Source organism: Schistocerca americana, chromosome X (genome assembly GCF_021461395.2).
Source record: "Schistocerca americana isolate TAMUIC-IGC-003095 chromosome X, iqSchAmer2.1, whole genome shotgun sequence".
In the NCBI taxonomy this organism is placed as follows: domain Eukaryota; kingdom Metazoa; phylum Arthropoda; class Insecta; order Orthoptera; family Acrididae; genus Schistocerca; species Schistocerca americana.
Window position 1 is genome coordinate 310,862,865 of NC_060130.1, and position 20,102 is coordinate 310,882,966.

Genomic DNA, 20,102 nt, shown 5'->3' on the forward strand with positions numbered 1-20,102 from the left:
TTGATCCTCTGCTGCCTTCACTACTTCATCCCTCAGAGCTACCCATTCTACTTCTACTGTATTTCGTTCCCCCATTCTTGTCAATTTTCCCTTCTGCCTGAAACTCTGTACAACCTCTGGTTTAATCAGTTTATCCAGGTCCCATCTTCTTAAATTCCCACCTTTTTGCAGTTTCTTCAGTTTTAATCTACAGTTCATAACCAATAGATTGTGGTCAGAGTCCAAATCTGTCCCTGGAAATGTCTTACTATTTAAAACCTGGTTCCTAAACCTCTGTCTTACCATTAGATAATCTATCTGATACCTTCTAGTATCTCCAGGATTCTTCCATGTATACAACCTTCTTTTATGATTCTTGAACCAAGTGATAGCTATGATTAAGTTATCCTCTGTGCAAAATTCTACCAGACGGCTTCCTCTTTCATTTCTCTCTCCCAATACACATTCACCCACTATGTTTCCTTCTCTCCCTTTTCCTACTCTCGAATTCCAGTCACCCATGACTATTAAATTTTCGTCTCCCAGCACTACCTGAATAACTTCTTTTATCTCATCATACATTTCATCAATTTTTTCATCATCTGCAGAGCTGGTTGACATATAAACTTGTACTACTGTAGTAGGCATGAGCTTCGTGTCTATCTTGGCCACAATAATGCGTTCACTATGCTGTTGGTAGTAGTTTACCCGCACTCCTATTTTTTTATTCATTATTAAACCTACTCCTGCATTACCCCTGTTTGATTTTGTATTTATAACTCTGTATTCACCTGACCAAAAGTCTTGTTCCTCCTGCCACCGAACTTCACTGATTCCCACTATATCTAGCTTGAACCTATCCATTTCCCTTTTTAAATTTTCTAACCTACCTGCCCGATTAAGGGATCAGACAATCCCTAGAACTTAGAACTACTTAAACCTAACCAACCTAAGGACATCACACACATCCATGCACGAGGCAGGATTCGAACCTGCGACCGTAGCGGTCACGCGGTTCCAGACTGAGGCGCCTAGAACCGCACGGCCACACAGGCCGGCTAAGTCCCATAGCGGTCGCGCGGTTCCAGACTGTAGCGCCTAGAACCGCTCGGCCACTTCGGCCGGCTCAGAGTAATACATCATACGTTGAGGTATAAAATTCTCCGGATGATATCGGATTATGTTGGCTTTCATGGTACAATGAACGCAAGAGTGTATTCGTGCTCATCGGGGCCGCAACTCGTAATTATGGATATAAGTTCCGAATAAAATGAATGTACACTACTGGCCATTAAGATTGCTATACCAAGAAGAAATGCAGATGATAAACGGGTATTAATTGGACAAATATATTATACTAGAACTCACATGTGACTACATTTTCACTCAATTTGGGTGCATAGATCCCGAGAAATCAGTACACAGAACAACCACCTCGCCGTAATAACGGCCTTGATACGCCTAGGCATTGAGTCAAACAGAGCTTGGATGGCGTGTACAGGTACAGCTGCCCATGCAGCTTCAACACGATACCATAGTTCATCAATAGTAGTCACTGGCGTATTGTGACGAGCCAGTTGCTCGGCCACCATTGACCAGACGTTTTCAATTGATGAGGGATCTGGAGAATGTGCTGGCCAGGGCATCAGTCGAACATTTTCTGTATCCAGAATGGCCCGTACAGGACCTGCAACATGCGGTCGTGCATTATCCTGCTGAAATGTAGGGTTTCACAGGGATCGAATGAAGGGTAGAGCCACGGGTAGTAACACATCTGAAATGTAACGTCCACTGTTCAAAGTGCCGTCAATGCGGACAAGAGGTGACCGAGACGTGTAACCAATGGCACCCCATACCATCCCGCCGGGTGATACGCCACTACGGCAATGACGAATACACGCTTCCAATGTGCGTTCACCGCGATGTCGCCAAACACGGATGCGACCATCATGATGCTGTAAACAGAACCTGGATTCATCCGAAAAAAAATGACGTTTTGCCATTCGTACACCCATGTTCGTCGATGAGTACACCATCGCAGGCGCTCCTGTCTGTGATGCAGCGTCAAGAATAACCGCGGCCATTGTCTCCGAGCTGATAGTCCATGCTGTTGGAAACGTCGTCGAACTGTTGGTGCAGATGGTTGTTGTCTTGCAAACGTCTCCATCTGTTGACTCAGGGATCGGTACGTGGCTGCACGATCCGTTACAGCCATGCGGATAAGATGCCTGTCATCTCGACTGCGAGTGATCCGAGGCCGTTGGGATCCAGCACGGCGTTCCGTATTACCCTCCTGAACCCACGGATTCCATATTCTGCTAACAGTCACTGGATCTCGACCAATGCGAGCAGCAATGTCGTGATATCGATAAACCGCAATCGCAATGGGCTACAATCCGACCTTTATCAAAGTCGGAAACGTGATGGTACGCATTTCTCCTCCTTACACGGGGCATCACAACAACGTTTCACCAGACAACGCCGGTCAACTGCTGTTTGTGTATGAGAAATCGGTTGGAAACTTTCCTCATGTCAGCACGTTTAGGTGTCGCCATCGGCGCCAACCTTGTGTGAATGCTCTGAAAAGCTAATCATTTGCATATCACAGCATCTTTTTCTTGTCGGTTAAATTTCGCTTCTGTAGCACGTCATCTTCGTGGTGTAGCAATTTTAATGGCCTGTAGTGTATAATCATTTGAGAACTGTTATGTGATTGACATCGCCACAAATTCTGATAAATATCAGACTGACGTTTAAGAACGGTAATTTTGCATTTCCGTCAATGTAGTGTTGTTCACCGCCACAGCCTCTCAGCTTAATAGATAAAACGTATATACTACATATGAATGTGGAAAAAAGTTGTATGCAGTTTTAAATGGGGAATTCATTCGTTATCTGTATATGGAAACGGAAAACTAAAGCACAGCGAAGTAATTGTGTCGCAAGCAGTGTTGCGAGGTGTAAGCGGGCGTGCAGCACGAAGCCAGCCCAACACCGAAGCGCGATGTCGGGGTGGAGGTGGAGGTGGTGGTTATTGGCAGGTAGTACAAAAAGGTCGCAGCACAGTGGACGGCGGTAGATAAGGGCGCGCAGTTGTATAGCAGCGCGCTGAATGGTGCGGGGGCGAGGGGCGGCGGCGGCGGCGGCGGCGCTAAAGATAGCCGCCCCACGGCAGCCACGCAGCAGCACGCCGCGAGGCAGCGGGCGCGGCCCCACCGTTGCTCAGTCGCCGGCCGCGCGCCCACACGGCATGCCGCACCAGCGCCCGCAGAGGTAAGCTGTCACGTGCCCCACTGGCGCCGTGCTAAAATCTCGTGCCGTTCTCTTACAACAGTATCACTTCCTTACATTGTGGCCTAATGGTGCACAGTGCAGATACGGATATTTCTTTTATGTTTCGAGTGTGACTGACTACAACATTGACTTGTGGTTAACGTTCCTAATACTTGCTCCCGCTCCTGCGTCACTGCTATTTTATAGAAATAGCTTATCAGTCAATTTGCTTGCCACTAGCATTACTCTAACCGTAGATCACTCCAATTCTCAAACCGTCATACACACATTCGGTAATTTAAAAAATTGAGGATTACACGATTAGTGTAAGAAATAAACTATTATTTCCCTATAATTAATATTATGCTTGAATAATGAAATGTGAGTGCAACATTCCTTAGACGAGGGCTCAAATACCTGCAATAAGCTTCTACACATATTCTATGCCAATCACTCTGGAGCATGTGGTATATAGCACTTTTTATTGTGCCAAATGTCTGAAGATTTCTTCGCGCTGCGACAACGTATGGCGTGTCGAACGAATGACTTCCTGTACGTTTGGGACAAGTCTGTTATTTGTTTAATTTCATCTCCAAGATCTCCACGGGATCGAGAAGTAGGAAAATGAAGAAAATTCGTAGTTTCCGTTCTGATAGCTGATTTTCGGAAATTCCTGGACAAACTCTCGCGAGAAACAGTGCGTCTTTCTTGGAGCGTCTGCCTGTTGAGATCTTTTATCATTCCTGATGCTCCTTCCCAGCAATCAATCAAGCCCTTTACCATTCCTTTAGCTTTGTACATTCTTCACGTCACTTAAAATCCGACCTGAGTAGGATCTCGAGCATTTAAGCGGTACTACGACACGAATCGTGCAAGAATTTTGTAAGCAACTGCAACTGCAAGAAAAATTGTAGTGTAACCCAAAGACTGTCGTTCGCTAGTGCTAACCTTTACGTGATAATTCCACTTCACATCTCTACTCACTGTTGCTCTTAGGCATTTGTGTGACATTACTAACTCGACTGTCACTCCTGTTTGGAATTTGCATCTAGATACGTACTCTGTAAAACTGTGTGAAGTACGTGACACACGTATCACGTATTAGGATTTCCTGCCATTCCATTCCCGTGTAGAGTGCGGGAAGCCGTGTGTGAGCTGTAATTGGACGCCTTGTCTTCGTGGTTATACGCCGGGTGCTGTGGTGTGTTCTTAGATTCCCCCATTTAATACTGGTTCTTCAAACTGTGTGAGCAAGCTTACTTGACGTCTATCTTGAAGCGTCCGCCAGTTCACGTCATTCAGTATTTCCGTGACGCTTTCCTGCGGCGTAAACATACCTGTGAACATTCTAGCTACAATCTAGCAGTTCGTTAGCGTTCACGTTACCTCTCCAGTAATACAGATGCTTGTTGCGTTAGATTATTAGGATAAGTTCCAAAAACACTCATTTGGGAGTGCTGAGATAAGTTTTTAGGCCCAAGCATTCCTAATCCTAAGTTTAATGGGACAGAATTACGTTATTACCTACACTAACAGACAGCAAACCACTATCTTCACAGATATACTTGGCAAGTTCGTTGCAGCGACAACTTTTTGCAGCAAATACATGTTTTTAACCGAGAAATGTGACACTCTTCATTCAAAAAGAATCTTCAGTATCCGTTCTGAACATTTACATAGTTTTGTACAAAATATTCATTAAAGATTTAAAAACATTTTAGACCTCAATTTTTTTTTGAAAAAAAAAAATAGAGGTAGTTATTGTCTACTGGACAGCAGTAAGGTAACTCAACTGTAAATACCATTTCATTTCGGATAAAAATCAAGAGGTGAAAAGTTCTTTAACGTATGTTTTTATTCTTATACAAAATTCGTGCAGTATTCAGATCGCCCGACGAAGATCCTTTTTCAGAAAGTGCCACCGTGTCTTAATGAAAAATATTTATGACGCAGCCCAAAGAATGCAGTCGTGCTTATTGCATATGAACATACAAAATATACTTATAATTGGAAGATGTCCCCAAACCACTTCATGCATACCAATATAAATTACTTGCAGCTTCCTGTGAAAATGAACACTTTTTAACATTAATATCCACTACTGTAATCATTTTCATTATTGTGCAGCTTCATTCTGGATAGGACCGTTTTAGGTAATGAGTGGCTAGGACAAGATTTGTTTGACAATGCTTCGCGCTTTCACTGAATGACTTAATTCTGAACAGACTCACGTCGGTGCACGCATGAGATTTCACAGCTTCATTTACACATCTGAATCCTGTACTTTCTCTGAAAAAGTCAACCTGAGGGTAATATTACGGTTTGAACCACAGAGAGTTATGGATACATTACTCCTTTTGCTATTTCTTCCCATTCAGTTTCGTAGTGCAGTGATAGTGATGATATTCTAATTTCGATACTACAACAACAATTATCTATTTAGTTATTTTGAGATTCCAAGAAATATACTCGCAGTGATATGTAATATTTCCAGCGATTTTCAGAAATAAAGTAATAATTAGGTACCGCACTGCAGAGCCAAGAACTTGACTGCACGCAAATAGCATGAGTAATTACAGAAGACAGGGGAGGACCATGTACTAATGTTGTGTACTAAGATCTATTGCGTTTGGATAACATAATTTCCTCAGCCGTGGCACTCTCATGATTTTTTTTTTTTCAGTAAACGCATAAACATGTCAGCTCGGAATCGCTTAATGGGCGTTCCGTAATGAAATGTGTGCCTCACTGTACTGTTATGTATATGCGATAGACAGTTCCACTCCAACTAACAGATTTTCATAACAGTAATACATGGATATCACTTTTGTTTTCACAGTGAGGTTAACGTGAATTAATGCACTCTTATAACTGTTTAAAATAATCTAAATGATTTTGTATGAACCACTTTGTTGACATATAAAGTGTGCCAGCGTGTGCGTATCCATGCGAGTGTTAAATATAGGCTCATATCATGAATCCATGCTTTACGTGGCACCGCTACGCGTTTTCTTAACCTCAAAATGGCTCTGAGCACTATGGGACTTAACATCTGTGGTCATTAGTCCCCAAGAACTTAGAACTACTTAAACCTAACTAACCTAAGGACATCACACACATCCATGCCCGAGGCAGGATTCGAACCTGCGACCGTTAACAGTCGCACGGTTCCGGATTGAGCGTTTCTTAACCTCAACATTACGCAACGACATAACTGGAGCGACTATAACCAATCTTAAAATCTGTGGATTCAATATTGATAGTTCACGGCATGTATGGTGTAGATAATGAATTTCTATTAAGGTGAAAAGTAGTTCTTACGAAATGCATCCGGCCACTGTGATCGAGGATGCTGTCGGGTATCGGGTATTTTCTCCTCCCCCCCCCCTTCTCCCCCCCCCCCTCCCCCGCCCCCATCCGTTTTGTTGGTGTAAAGCAAAAGTCACTTACTCACAAGCTGAGTTAAATGGTAGGACTTCTTTCTATGTTAAAAATTTCTTACGTATCTGCTCTTACAGGCATGATTTGAAAGTTAAAATAGATATAAAGGTGGCCACTTAACTTTCTCATACTAAAAAAGTCAGTAGTTGTCGTCTTGCATACAGACATTAGCCATCTGTCTGTTCCGTTTTCACAGAGCTGTGTCCATTGTCTTCTTGGTCACTTATGTCTCTCCATTCTTCCGGATCCTAGTTCAGGATTTCCTTCAACTATCTTTCATCTCTCATTTTATTTGCATTTGTTTCACCTTATCTCTGTATTCAGCTTTTTCCTCATTAACTGTGTGTGCATTAACTCATTGCGGACGTTTTCATTTTTAATTAAATCTTTTGGTGTGCAGACCGTTACTCTCTTCACGAACCTCATCTTTGCTGATGCTGTTTTGATGTCGTATTTCTCTTTTAATTACTCAGTTCTCACTTCCCTAGTGTCATTGGCATAGTTTCATTAAATTTCATTTTTCTTTTTCTTTGGGTTTTGTAGTTAAATTTTCTGTTTATAGTTCCACGCTTGAAATTAATTCCAGGTTTCTTCTATCGCATGATCTTAATCATGACTCTCGTTGCAGCCCAGATATTCAAGCTCCCGTTCAATTATTCTCGAGTTAATTACGGTCTTTGATCAAGAAGGACATTTACCTTGGAGTTTCGACTTACGTAATCAGATGTTAAGGTTGTATTCAGTGCATAATTGGTTTAGATTATGTACTGCTATCTGTCTAACATACTTCATAAAAGCAAGCAAAAGCTTATATCATGAAACAAAACACACATGGAAAAAACGGACACATTTGAGTAAAATAAATCAAGAAGTCAGACAAGGGTATTCTCTTCCACTCAGTTTTTTACCATTTTGACTGACGAAGTCCTTAGAAAATTGGAAAACAGATAATTACACAGGAATTAAATTAGATACACATACTAATCTACGCACACTACTGTTTGCAGATAATAAGGTAATAAAGAAGGAAATTTAGGCTTACACCTAGAAACGGAACTGTGACTGCAATATAAGAACCTTTGCACAATCCAAGATGTTTTGCAATGACAGAATATTACGCATACGAGCTGTAGATAGGGGGTAGCTACTGTGTTGGACGCAGCCAGTATCTGGATTAACAAGAAGCGCATTTCATCCATCTCGGACAAGCATCCACGATCTGGCCCCAGTTTGGTACGAAAAACGCGCTTCTTGCTTATTCTTAGCTCAACTGTCATTCCGACGTCTAATACCAACTTTATTTGAATAAACACCCAGGTGCATCTGAATTAGACTTGGTTGCAACGTTACTAAGAAGATGTGGCTGTCGCCACGAAGAATGGAATAGTTGGGTCGATCACATGACTGATATGAAGTAAGCCTTTGTATGGACAGACCAAGTCCAGATCATGAGTAACAGACAGATTGGGACACTTCATTCCTACGGTTGGCCAAAGCTATACCGGGAGTAGAGCGATTCTTGGAGAACCGTTGCCGTCTGAGTCAGCTGCCATAAGCACCGACTGTTGCTCACATGAACAGATGATAGACGAGCTACAGCGCATCTATCACTTGGATAATAAGTGATGACTAACAGCCACACAATGGTTCAAATGGTTCAAATGGCTGGGAGCACTATGGGACTTAACATCTGAGGTCATCAGTCCCTAGAACTTAGAACTACTTAAACCTAACTAACCTAAGGACATTACACACATCCATGCCCGAGGCAGGATTCTAACCTGCGACCGTAGCGGTCGCGCGGTTCCAGACTGAAGCGCCTAGAACCGCTTGGCCACAGCGGCCGGCGCCACACAATGCTCAACCACAACTGTGCTATGACACAGAGAATCCACCGGCCAAAGGTGTGCCAATGATCATTGCACATCACACGGCACAGAGATTAATATGGGCGCGGAAACATTACCATTCGATGGTCAAAGCGTCCAAGAACTTGGCTGGAATAAAAAAAATCTAGAAACACGGTGATGCACTTCGAAAGCCACATGAAATGACGCGTCCTTTTTTTTTTTTTTTTGGCAGATGGTAGAGCTATTCTCGCCTTCGGGATGTTTATATGGGATGAAACAGGCCCCCTGATACGTTTTACATCCTCTTTCAGCGGTAAAGGATTCGTGAACGTTCTGTCCAACTGTGTGCATCTGTTCGTTCGCCATTTGCACCCTGCAAGTGATCTGCATCTTCAGCACGACAATGCACCATACATTCGCTCTCGAATGCGACGAAAGGGATTCTTCTCATTCAGGCGATTCTCAACATTCATAACAGCAGACAGCATCAATCTCTACCATTGTCATCCACAGTTACTAGACAACAATCTTGAATAGCGAAACAACGCTTCGATCACAGTTATTGTCATCTGGAGTTGGTAAGTAATAATCATGGTGGCAGTGAAAAACTATCTGCACCTAATTTGGAGAGATTTATTAGATTTGTGACTTTTTTACTTCGATAGATTCCCAAAAACGACTTCATTGACAGCAGCCAGTAGCTTGGTAATCTTTGCGAAAAGTGTACTAATAGCAATCTAGGTTACACTGAAAGTGCATATAGTCATTTTTTTTATGTCTTCCACTTCTTTTAATTCTACTTTTACTTTCCAGTTTCATAATGTGGAACTAGTTTAAAAGGCACGATTTACATTCAAGTAATGAAATATGATATGAATCAGATGGGACATAAAAATAGAAAACATGTTAAAAAAGATCATAGTTCATTAAAAATGGCAGAACAGCTCAAAAAAGTGTCAGGATAAGGTCGAACAATTGCTTTACGTCGAGGTCACAGAACGAGGTGACGCGTCAGTAAGACACGAGACTTGTTCTCGGGAGAACGGCGGCCCAAATTCCCGTTGGGACATTCACACTGCAACTTCTGTGATTGCCTAAACAGCTTAAGGCTAACGTTGGGATGGTTCCTTACTTACGCTTTACAGTTCGAGTTTGCGTTCCGTCTCTAATCCGTTCATCATCGCAGGTACTTCGAGGTGGGCCCACAAACCGCTCATTGTTTACTGCAGACAACAAACCGGGCGATGAAAAAGTCAGTATAAATTTGCAAACTTAATAAACCACGGAATAATGTAGATAGAGAGGTAAAAATTGACACACATGCTTGGAATGACTTGGGGTTTTATTAGAACAAAAAAAAGAAAACAAAGTTCACCCCATATTGCTAGACGCGTGATAGATCTCTTGCGCGCGTCGTTTGGTGATGATCGTGTACTCAGCCGCCACTTTCGTCATGCTTGGCCTCCCACGTCCCCAGACCTCAGTCCGTGCGATTATTGGCTTTGGGGTTACCTGAAGTCGCAAGTGTATCGTGATGTACCGACATCTCTAGGGATGCTGAAAGACAACATCCGACGCCAATGCCTCACCATAACTCCGGACATGCTTTACAGTGCCGTTCACAACATTATTACTCGACTACAGCTATTGCTGAGGAATGATGGTGGACATTTTGAACATTTCCTGTAAAGAACATTATCTTTGCTTTGTTTTACTTTGTTATGCTAATTATTGCTATTCTGATCAGATGAAGTGCCAACTGTCGGGCATTTTTTGAACTTTTTTATTTTTTTGGTTCTAATTAAACCCCATGTCATTCCAAGCATGTGTGTTAATTTGTGCCTCTCTATCTACATTATTCCGTAATTTATTCAGGTTTCAAATTTATACTTATTTTTTGATCACCCGGTATAATATAGTAAGATGAACAAGGTTTTCGCGCGATGTCAACTGCGATGTTGGCAGAGACGGAGAAAGACTACAGACTGAACAAGGATGGGCAGGAAACCGGATGTTGGCCTTTCAAGTGAACTATACCAGCATGCATCGTGCGTCATTTTCGAGATTCACGGAACACATAAAGTCTGATCTCCGGACGAGAACTTGAACTCCACCACATCTGACCGAACCCTCAGCGTCATCGCAACAGATAATTAATCTATAATACGAATTGAAAGCTACAGTTTCTCGACTTTCAAGCAAACTGCAGTGTTTTTGAAGTACCATAACTACATGCAAAGATCTTCGTTACTACCGCCCGACACTGAAACTGGTTGTGACTGGCAAAAATCTGAAGTAGTTCGAAGCTATGAGCGAGTATTGTATTAAAAACATAACATTATCTAAGTCGAGCTGACGAAAAATGTCACGAGCCAACAGTAAACACGCTACAAATGCAGCCTTTAAGAAGCCACAATTGATTACTCCATTTGTGGAGCCACGTTTCTGCAGCCTGCGGGAATAATACCCCTTTGAGTGGCGGCGGCCGGCTCAATTCCTTTCATTCATCTGCAGGCGCCACAGCCCCCTTTGAGGTCGGCGGCGGGAATACGTCTGCAGTCCCTTCTCTCTGCTGCTGGCCATGTGAGCTCACAGTAGGACCCGCCACGATCGATCAGCTAGCTGAAAGAAGACTGTGGCAAAACTCAAGTGCATTGTGCCGATCCGTCAGCTACCTCCTAACGTTGCACGGCTATTTTCTAGCGGAATTTCTTTCCCGTCGTCTTCATTTAACACCGCGCCGTAGGGTCCGAAATTCATTGCTTATTGTGAGTCCGACACTTTTTTACATCATCACAACACTAAGCTAATAAATGACATGTTCATCTGCATCCACATGATTACTCCATAATGCACACTTCAGTGCTTGGTAAGGCGGTAGACACCACATTCACAGTTTCAACTAAACTCGTACCGTATGAACTCTGATTTTCTTTATTCTGCCATGTTGCTTAATCTCTCCCCCACCCCCCCACCCCCCACCCGATTTCTATAGGTAATGAGAGATAACAATATATAGGTTCAAATAGCTCTGAGCACTATGGGACTTAACATCTATGGTCATCAGTCCCCTAGAACTTAGAACTACTTAAACCGAACTAACCTAAGGACATCACACACATCCATGCCCGAGGCAGGATTTGAACCTGCGACCGTAGCGGTCACGCGGTTCCAGACTGAAGCGCCTAGAACCGCACGGCCACAGCGGCCGGCAACAATGTATAGGGTGGTTACAATTAAACTCTCGCTACTTGAGAGGGCCCCCATCAAAAACGAGTAATCGTAGGACACGCAAATTCGCAGATACATTTTTAAGGACATTCGGAAGACAGATAACCAATAAATCATTGGAAGAAACACATTTTTTAATTTCTACATTTGTTAATGCGTACTATATTTACGTTTCAGCTTACAAATATTGCTCAATGTGGCGACCATCTGCATCCACGACGGCCTGGAAGTTTGTAAGGCTACAATTTCACGATTGTTCGCAGCACTTTCCGACCGGTGGTCCGTGGAACGTTCAGTTCATCTACATCTACATCTACATCTGCATCTACATCTACATTTATACTCCGCAAGCCACCCAACGGTGTGTGGCGGAGGGCACTTTACGTGCCACTGTCATTACCTCCCTTTCCTGTTCCACTCGCGTATGGTTCGCGGGAAGAACGACTGCCGGAAAGCCTCCGTGCGCGCTCTTTTTGAGTCTCTCTAATTTTACATTCGTGATCTCCTCGGGAGGTATAAGTAGGGGGAAGCAATATATTCGATACCTCATCCAGAAACGCACCCTCTCGAAACCTGGACAGCAAGCTACACCCGCCGGCCGGTGTGGCGGTGCGGTTCTAGGCGCTTCAGTCTGGAACCGCGTGACCGCAACGGTCACACGTTCGAATCCTGACTCGGGCATGGATGTGTGTGATGTCCTTAGGTTTGTTGGGTTTAAGTAGCTCTAAGTTCTAGGGGACTGATGACCACAGACGTTAAGTCCCATAGTGCTCAGAGCCATTTGAACCATTCTGAAGCTACACCGCGATGCAGAGCGCCTCTCTTGAAGAGTCTGCCACTTGAGTTTGCTAAACATCTCCGTAACGCTATCACGCTTACCAAATAACCCTGAGACGGAACGCGCCGCTCTTCTTTGGAGCTTCTCTGTCTCCTCTGTCAACCCGACCTGGTACGGATCCCACACTGATGAGCAATACTCAAGTATAGGCCGAACGAGTGTTTTGTAAGCCACCTCCTTTGTTGATGGACTACATTTTCTAAGGACTCTCCCAATGAATCTCAATCTGGCTCCCGCCTTACCAACAATTAATTTTATATGATCATTCCACTTCAAATCGATCCGTACGCATACTCCCAGATATTTTACAGAAGTAACTGCACCGATTCCTCCACAGGAAAACACGTCTGATATATTCTATACGACACTGGTGACGGCATGTGCGTCACATGACAGGAATATGTTGTCGACCCACCTAACTTGTACACTTGTCGAATGAGTAAAAAGATTCTTCTACCTATCCCGATTTAGGTTTTCTTGTGGATGTGATAATCACTGCCAAAAAGTGATGAAAACATAAGAGTTTGTCACATAAACTGCAACAAATGAATGCAACAGTTTCACAGTCGCACAGTTTTCCCTGTGCTCTGTCAAAACATATGTTTTTCACGTTTTCAAATTTTTCCGCATGTAGACCGTCAGTTACCACGGATCGGACGGACGGACGGACAGTTAGTATTTGTCAAAAAATAAAAAATTATATTTTTCACTCGAGAGAAGACTTGACCCAAGGACCTCTCGTTCCGCAGCTGCTCACGCTAACCACGGGACCACGGCGCTTCTGAGCTCACACTCTCCTTGATGTTGCCTATCGTACACGTGGACTACTCAGTTTGTATATTTTGCTTATTTTTTTCATAGTTCCACACAACGTCTTCCTGTTTTCTCGATTGATCTGTGTCCAGTTTCTCAAGGCCTATCCACTGTGCCAACTTATAACTAAATCTGAGGGGGGTGCGATGGGGAGGTTCCCTTGTGAGGACTACGGCGGGGACGAAGCCTCTCCATCGTTTCTAGGTCCCCGGTTCAATACATACATACATACCATTGCCTAACAGCATGTCATGACACTACTAACAACGCAAATCCTGCAGCACCCAGTCTGAACATCATTCCATTGAAGCTGAGTACTAGCTCAGTAAATAGTTTTCCGTCTACACTGACTCCAGTACGATAAGTTTATTTATAACCACTATGTACTTTGGCATACAGAGAATAAAGGTGTCAATAGGAACTTCCTGAAAAGATTTTTCTGCACTGAGTAACGGCTTTGTTTTAGTGATGGCCATCCAAAACCGTTTATCAAATCTGTGACACTCTCTTCCCTATTTCGTGATATCACTAAACGAGCCGGTCTTTTGTGACTTCTTCCGTTTGTTCTGTCAATCCCGTCTGAAAGAATCCCATAGTGCACAGCAATACTCTAGAAAAGGATGGATGAGGAGTTTCTTTAGAGGATTTGTTGTATCTTTCATCAGTTTGGCCAATGAAATGCAGTGTATCGTTTATCTTCCCTACAACAATTTTTGCGCGATTTTTCCATATACTGAAACTTTTAAATTTGTGTCATACACCACACAACAGGAATTCAACAGAATTCTTTTAGCACGCACATAGAGGACCTCATAGTTTTATTGCTCGGGATCAGTTACTACTTCTCCTAACATTAAGATATTTTTCATTACTTTTTTCTTATTATACATGGTCTTCTGTTGATTTCCAAATTTTTTTATTTTCGTTTATTGCATGGCTTTTTGAACATTATAACGTATGCATATATATGGTGTTACAGAACGATACCGCCAAACTTCGAGGGGTTGCAGAGAATGTCTTGAGAGTAAATTGAGGATAGAAACCCCTGTCCAGAATAGTCGTCCAGTGACGCTACAGAGTGCCAACGCGATAGGCGCTGGCGCCTGCTGCTAGGCCACCCTCTCGGCAACAAATAAGACTATCCGCTGACGGACTGTAGGAAAAACGTCTCTCAAATTTGTTGCCCCATCGCCAGTGAAGAAATTAGAGCTAGCTGCTGCGTGGACAGGCCTCGTCTTTTATGAACGTCATGTTCTGTTGCCTTGGCGGATGACGGTTTATGGACACAGGTTTCCAACTGAAGTTCATTTTTCTCCTGTACACTGAAAAACACTGGAGATTTTAGAGAGTTCCCCGAGAAAATCCCTATCCGAAACCATCATTCACTGAGGCAACAGATGATCACAGTCATAGGAGACCAGGTCTGTTAACGCAGCAGGTATCTTCATCTCTTCGCCGGCCGGTGTGGCCGTGCGGTTCTAGGCGCTTCAGACTGGAACCGCGTGACCGCTACGGTCGCAGGTTCGAATCCTGCCTCGGGCATGGACGTGTGTGATGTCCTTAGGTTAGTTAGGTTTAAGTACTTCTAAGTTCTAGGGGACTGATGACCACAGATGTTAAGTCCCATAGTGCTCAGAGCCATTTGAACCATTTTTCATCTCTTGCACTGGCGATCGTGGCAGTCATTCACGTTAATTGAATAACAAAAAACATTGCAAGACGTTCCGCCTACGGACTGTAAGTATACAAAGTCACGTTTTTTGCTGAAGTGCTGGTCTAGCGGTAGGCACAGGCACCTATAACTTCGCCACGTCGTAGCCTCATTGTCTGAAACATATACCTGTTCTCAATTTATAGTAATTAATATAGGCCAAAACAATGAACTAAAATTTGTACCAAGGTCTCCTGCTCACTAGGCAGATGCACTAACCTCTGGAGCTCCCTGGCAGTGCGGCTAACATAGCTGCACGGATTAGCCTAGTACGTCTCCTTCCCTAACTTGAATTCACGCTATTTTAATGTAGGAGAGCCTCTGCAATACTGATACAAGTTAAGACGGAGGACATCAAGATGGGCTGAGCCATGAACTGAAATTTGTATTGTTGGCGGGGGGGGGGGGGGCGAGGGGGGGGGAAGGGGGAGAGGCATACTAAGGTAATCCGTACAGTTGTGTTAGCTGCAGTACCAGGGTGGTACAGAAGTTGGGGGTCTTTCTTGACAGTGGCCAGTACCTGAAGTGGTGCAACTGTTCTTTTGGGATTCTTCTCAAACATTTGGGGTAAAGGTGACGGTAGCATTACCTTTTTTTTGTAGATTTTAGTTAATTTCAGGAATGCAAGGATAAAAAAGTGGTAAACGTCTCTCATTGTAGTCACGAAGTCGCTAGATCGAGTCCACTCCATTGAAAAAAAGAAAAAGTGGTTATCACAAGTGCCTAATGAGCAGGAGACCTGGGTTAGAATCTTGGCCTTGGTACAAATTTTAGTTCATTACTTTGGACTGTATTCATTATCACAGATAAAGTTGATACTTAATATGTTTCTGGAAGATATAATTTATTTGATCATTATCAATTCGTTCCTCAATACACCCTCTACAGCTTTTCAAAGATTGTCGGTATCGTTTTGCAACACTCCGTATATACGGTATGTTCCGAAACTGTTCGTTCAAATTACTTCAGGAGGTAGAGGACATAAAAACAAACATATTTCGGTAAGGAACATATGATTCCTGAAAACAACTTGTAATTTTAGGGCATATTGTGTGAGTGGTACTGACATAAGCTGTTGCGTCGGTGCCACTGATTGGGAATGTGTACTGTCATTCGAATATCTATAGTTCGCGTGATGGGGAATGGGGTACTCGTCCTCGGGTTTATCAACAGCGATTCAGGGTTAATGTGTGGGCTGGCATTCTCGGTGATAGATTGATTGGACCATACATTCTTCCATTCCACCTCAATGGATGGAGATATCGTATCTTAAACGAACATGTACTACCAGGACTGCTGGAGGAAGTGTCTCTGAATGTTAGACAAAGGATGAACTTCCAGCCTGATGGGGCTTCAGCCTATTTCAGCAATGATGTGAGTTATAGCGTGAAATTAATGGATCGGCCGAGGTGGCTCTGTGGTCTGGCCCCCCAGGTCACCTAACGTCACGTGTCTGGATTTCTTACTCTGTGGGCATTTGAAACAGATGGTCTGTGAAACCGTTGTGAAAACTGAAGAAGATCTCGTTGCTAGATTTGCCGGCGCTGCTGGTACCATTGCGGACGTGCTAGTAATCTTCTCACCGGCACGATAATCAATGGTCCCACGATGAATTGCGTGCATACACGCATTCGAGCGATTCCTGTGAATGCCACTACTGTAATTAGCAAGCTAAGCTTCCTTCAAAGGGCACGGCCGACTTCCTTCCCCGTCCTTCCCTAATCCGATGAGACCGATGACCTCGCTGTCTGGTCTCCTTCTCCAAACCAACCAACCAACCAACTAAGCTTCCTTCTGTGTAAATCGTGCCAAGCTTCAGAAACTGCCGTCAGGGGCTAAATGTACCATAACTAAATGTATTTGTTTTGCTATTCACTACCTCCAGTAATAATTTTAATGAATAGTTTCGGAATACTCTGTCTAAGTAATAACAGAATGTAGAGAGAGATATGGGTTGTCCCAAGAGGAATGATCAATATTAAAGGATATGACAGGAATGATAATTCGTAGCAAAAATTCCGGTAAACATCGGCTCTAAAATGCATACCTTAAGAGATATGAGCACTTGTGTTTCCCAGTAGCGAGGATGAACAAGTGTCCTTAGTTCTTAAGGTGTGCACTTTAGAGCCCATGTTTACTGGACATTTTTTCTTATTTTGATCCACACAACCACTTCTCAAAATATGGAAAGCAAAGAGCTTGCAACAGAAGAGATTGTTTCACAGTACCGAAAATGAAGAACTGCTCATAACTCTTAAGGTACGCTGTTTAGAGCCCATGTTTACTACACTGTTTCGCTCCGAATGAGCATTCCTGTTATGTACCGAAATAATGACCATCCCTCCTACGACACCCTGTAATGTACTGCAAAATATTACAGACACTTAGAGTATTTATGTAATTTATCGACACTGGGATCGCCATCAGTAGGTATTCTTGTCTACGATCTTGTGGGATATTCTTCTGTGATGAGTTCGATTGTCTGTGGCTCTCCAAAATCACAAAGTGGGGATGCTTTCTTTCCCCACTCGTGTGAAGAAGATGCGCAACTGCCATGAAGGTTCTAATTGTGACTATCACAGACAATGTTTTGCGTAGCAGGTCAAAACCCGTTAGTTTTTGAAAGATAAAAGTCAAATTATTATTATTTTGGTCCAGTCCAGTCTTGAGTCTATCCGTTGATGAAGTTGACCCCGTCTTCCACTGAGAGTCGTGCTATTTTTATTGGTGATCGTCTAGAGAGGAGTTGCTTGTGGTTGCCATCACCAATATCTTGATGCATTGGTAGATTTCTCTTATTCTTTCTCTTCTTGCAGTCGTTCGTTAGAGCATTTATGAGTCGTAGTTAAGGTAGCAGAATGTGCCTTAGTACTAGGAGCCGTTGCATAGGGGTTGATATGATTATACAAGCAATCATTCTCATAAATGTAAGTGTCGCATGACTAGGGCTTCCCATCGACTAAACCGTTCGCCGGGTGCAAGTATTTCGTTTTGACCCCACTTCGCCGACTTGCGCCTAGATGGGGATGAAATGATGATGACTAGGACAACACAACACCTAGTCCCTGAGCGGAGAAAATCTCCGATCAGGCGGGAATCGAACCCAGGCCCTTAGGATTGACATTCTGTCGCGCTGACCACGTAACTACCGGGGGCGGACAATCATTCTCATGATGTTATTTAAATAGATGTATATTTTGTGCACGTTGGCTGTTTAACCAGACTGGGTTACAATACTCGACGGCTGATAGGGCAGGATGGATGTCGATTCTCTTCACATCGACTTCAAGGAACGGTAAACAACGACATAATCAGCAAATAATCTATGAAAACATTTCATATTGTTTCCTAACTCATTTACATCATCTGATGAAAAGTCCGCCCCCGGTAGCTGAGTGGTCAGCGCGACAGAATGTCATTCCTAAGGGCCCGGGTTCGATTCCCGGTTGGGTCGGAGATTTTCTACGCTCAGGGACTGGGTGTTGTGTTGTCCTAATAATCACCATTTCATCCCCATCGACGCGCAATTCGCCGAAGTGGCGTCAAATCGAAAGACTTGCACCCGGCGAATGGGCTACCCGACGGGAGGCCCTATTCACACGACATTTACATTTATCTGATGAAAAGCATGCGCAGACCTGATATGGGCTTTAATATGGGGTGTTTGCACCTTTCGTTTTTACACCGGATTGAACTTATGGCAAGACACTTTCCATGACGTGTGAATGTCTCTGGAGGAATGGAAGCCCATTCTATCTCAAGAGCCGAATTAAGAGAAAGCAGTGACGTTGGATGCCGGGGTCTGAAGCGGAGTCGACGTTCTAACTCATTCCAAAGCTGTTACATTAGGTTCAGATCCAGACACTGGCCAGCACAGTCCATTTCAGGAATGTTAATGTCCGCAAACCATTTATTCACAGATGCTGCTTCATCATAGGACGCATTGTCGTGCTGATCGAACACTCACCGTCTGAATGCAGTACGTAATGCTGGAAAATGTGACCGTATGTTTCCACAGTTAGCATTTTCTTGCGTGTACGCAATAAGGGGAGTACAATCTAACCACGAAAAACACCTCCGTTCCGTAAAACCACCTTCCCCGTCCTTCACTGCTGGCGCTACACGTGATGGCAGGCAATGTTCTCCAGACTTTCGCCTAAAACAAACTTTCCATCGGATCGCCACATCATACAGCATCATTCCTCGCTCCGAATCACTTGTTTCCAGTCATTCATTGTCCAGTTGGGTCGCTCTTTACAGCACATCATGGATTTGTTACTGAGGTAATATCCAGTGAGTAGTCCACGTTCGAAGTCACGGAGCTCTCCTAATCGACGTATGTTCCTGTCTGAGCTTCTCTGCTGACAACACAATACTCTTCGCCTCCATTCATATTGGCGGGTACACCTCTCGTGACATCTGGTGGTCAGTTTCATATTACTTTGAGGTTTCCGAATACTTTCAGTCATATATTCTGTACAGATCAAGAACAGCAGGGGCCTACCATACTGTGACTTTTGTGGAAGGAAATCGCGATTACGAATGCATAAGTGAGAGGATATTTCATAAGTGCGCAATTTGATTAGTTCCCGCTGGTTCGGAACGGTGTCAAAGGCCTACTGGAAATCTAGGAGTACGGAATCACCTTAAGAGTCCCTGTCATCTCATTTCTTCTTGAGAGTAGAGCCAGTTGTCTTTCAGATTAACAATTTTTTTTGGATCCGGGCTTATTATGTGTCAGTGAACCGTTATTCTCGAGGTACCTCATAATGTTTGAGTGTAACGTATGTTCCAAAATCCTGCATGTAAATTATTTAGATTACATCTTTGTTGTTCTGCTATTTACGCTGTGTGCTAGCCAGTTTCATTGTGACCGACTACACTATACCATGTTGAAAACGCAGGACTGGCAGTTGCTATGAGCAGGATTCAGTTTCTTCCGGCCATTCCGATTTAGATTTAATGT

General features: G+C 43.5%; 1 protein-coding gene across 1 annotated transcript in view; it reads left to right on the top strand.

The window, feature by feature from the left end:
• The window catches only part of LOC124555986 (rho GTPase-activating protein 45-like), a 672,894-nt gene that overhangs the window by 64,559 nt on the left and 588,233 nt on the right, over window positions 1-20,102 (top strand). Inside the window, exon 2 of the mRNA XM_047130031.1 lies at window positions 3,046-3,252. Coding sequence (XP_046985987.1) covers window positions 3,046-3,252 — 207 coding nt within the window. The remainder of the gene's footprint in view (window positions 1-3,045; window positions 3,253-20,102) is intronic.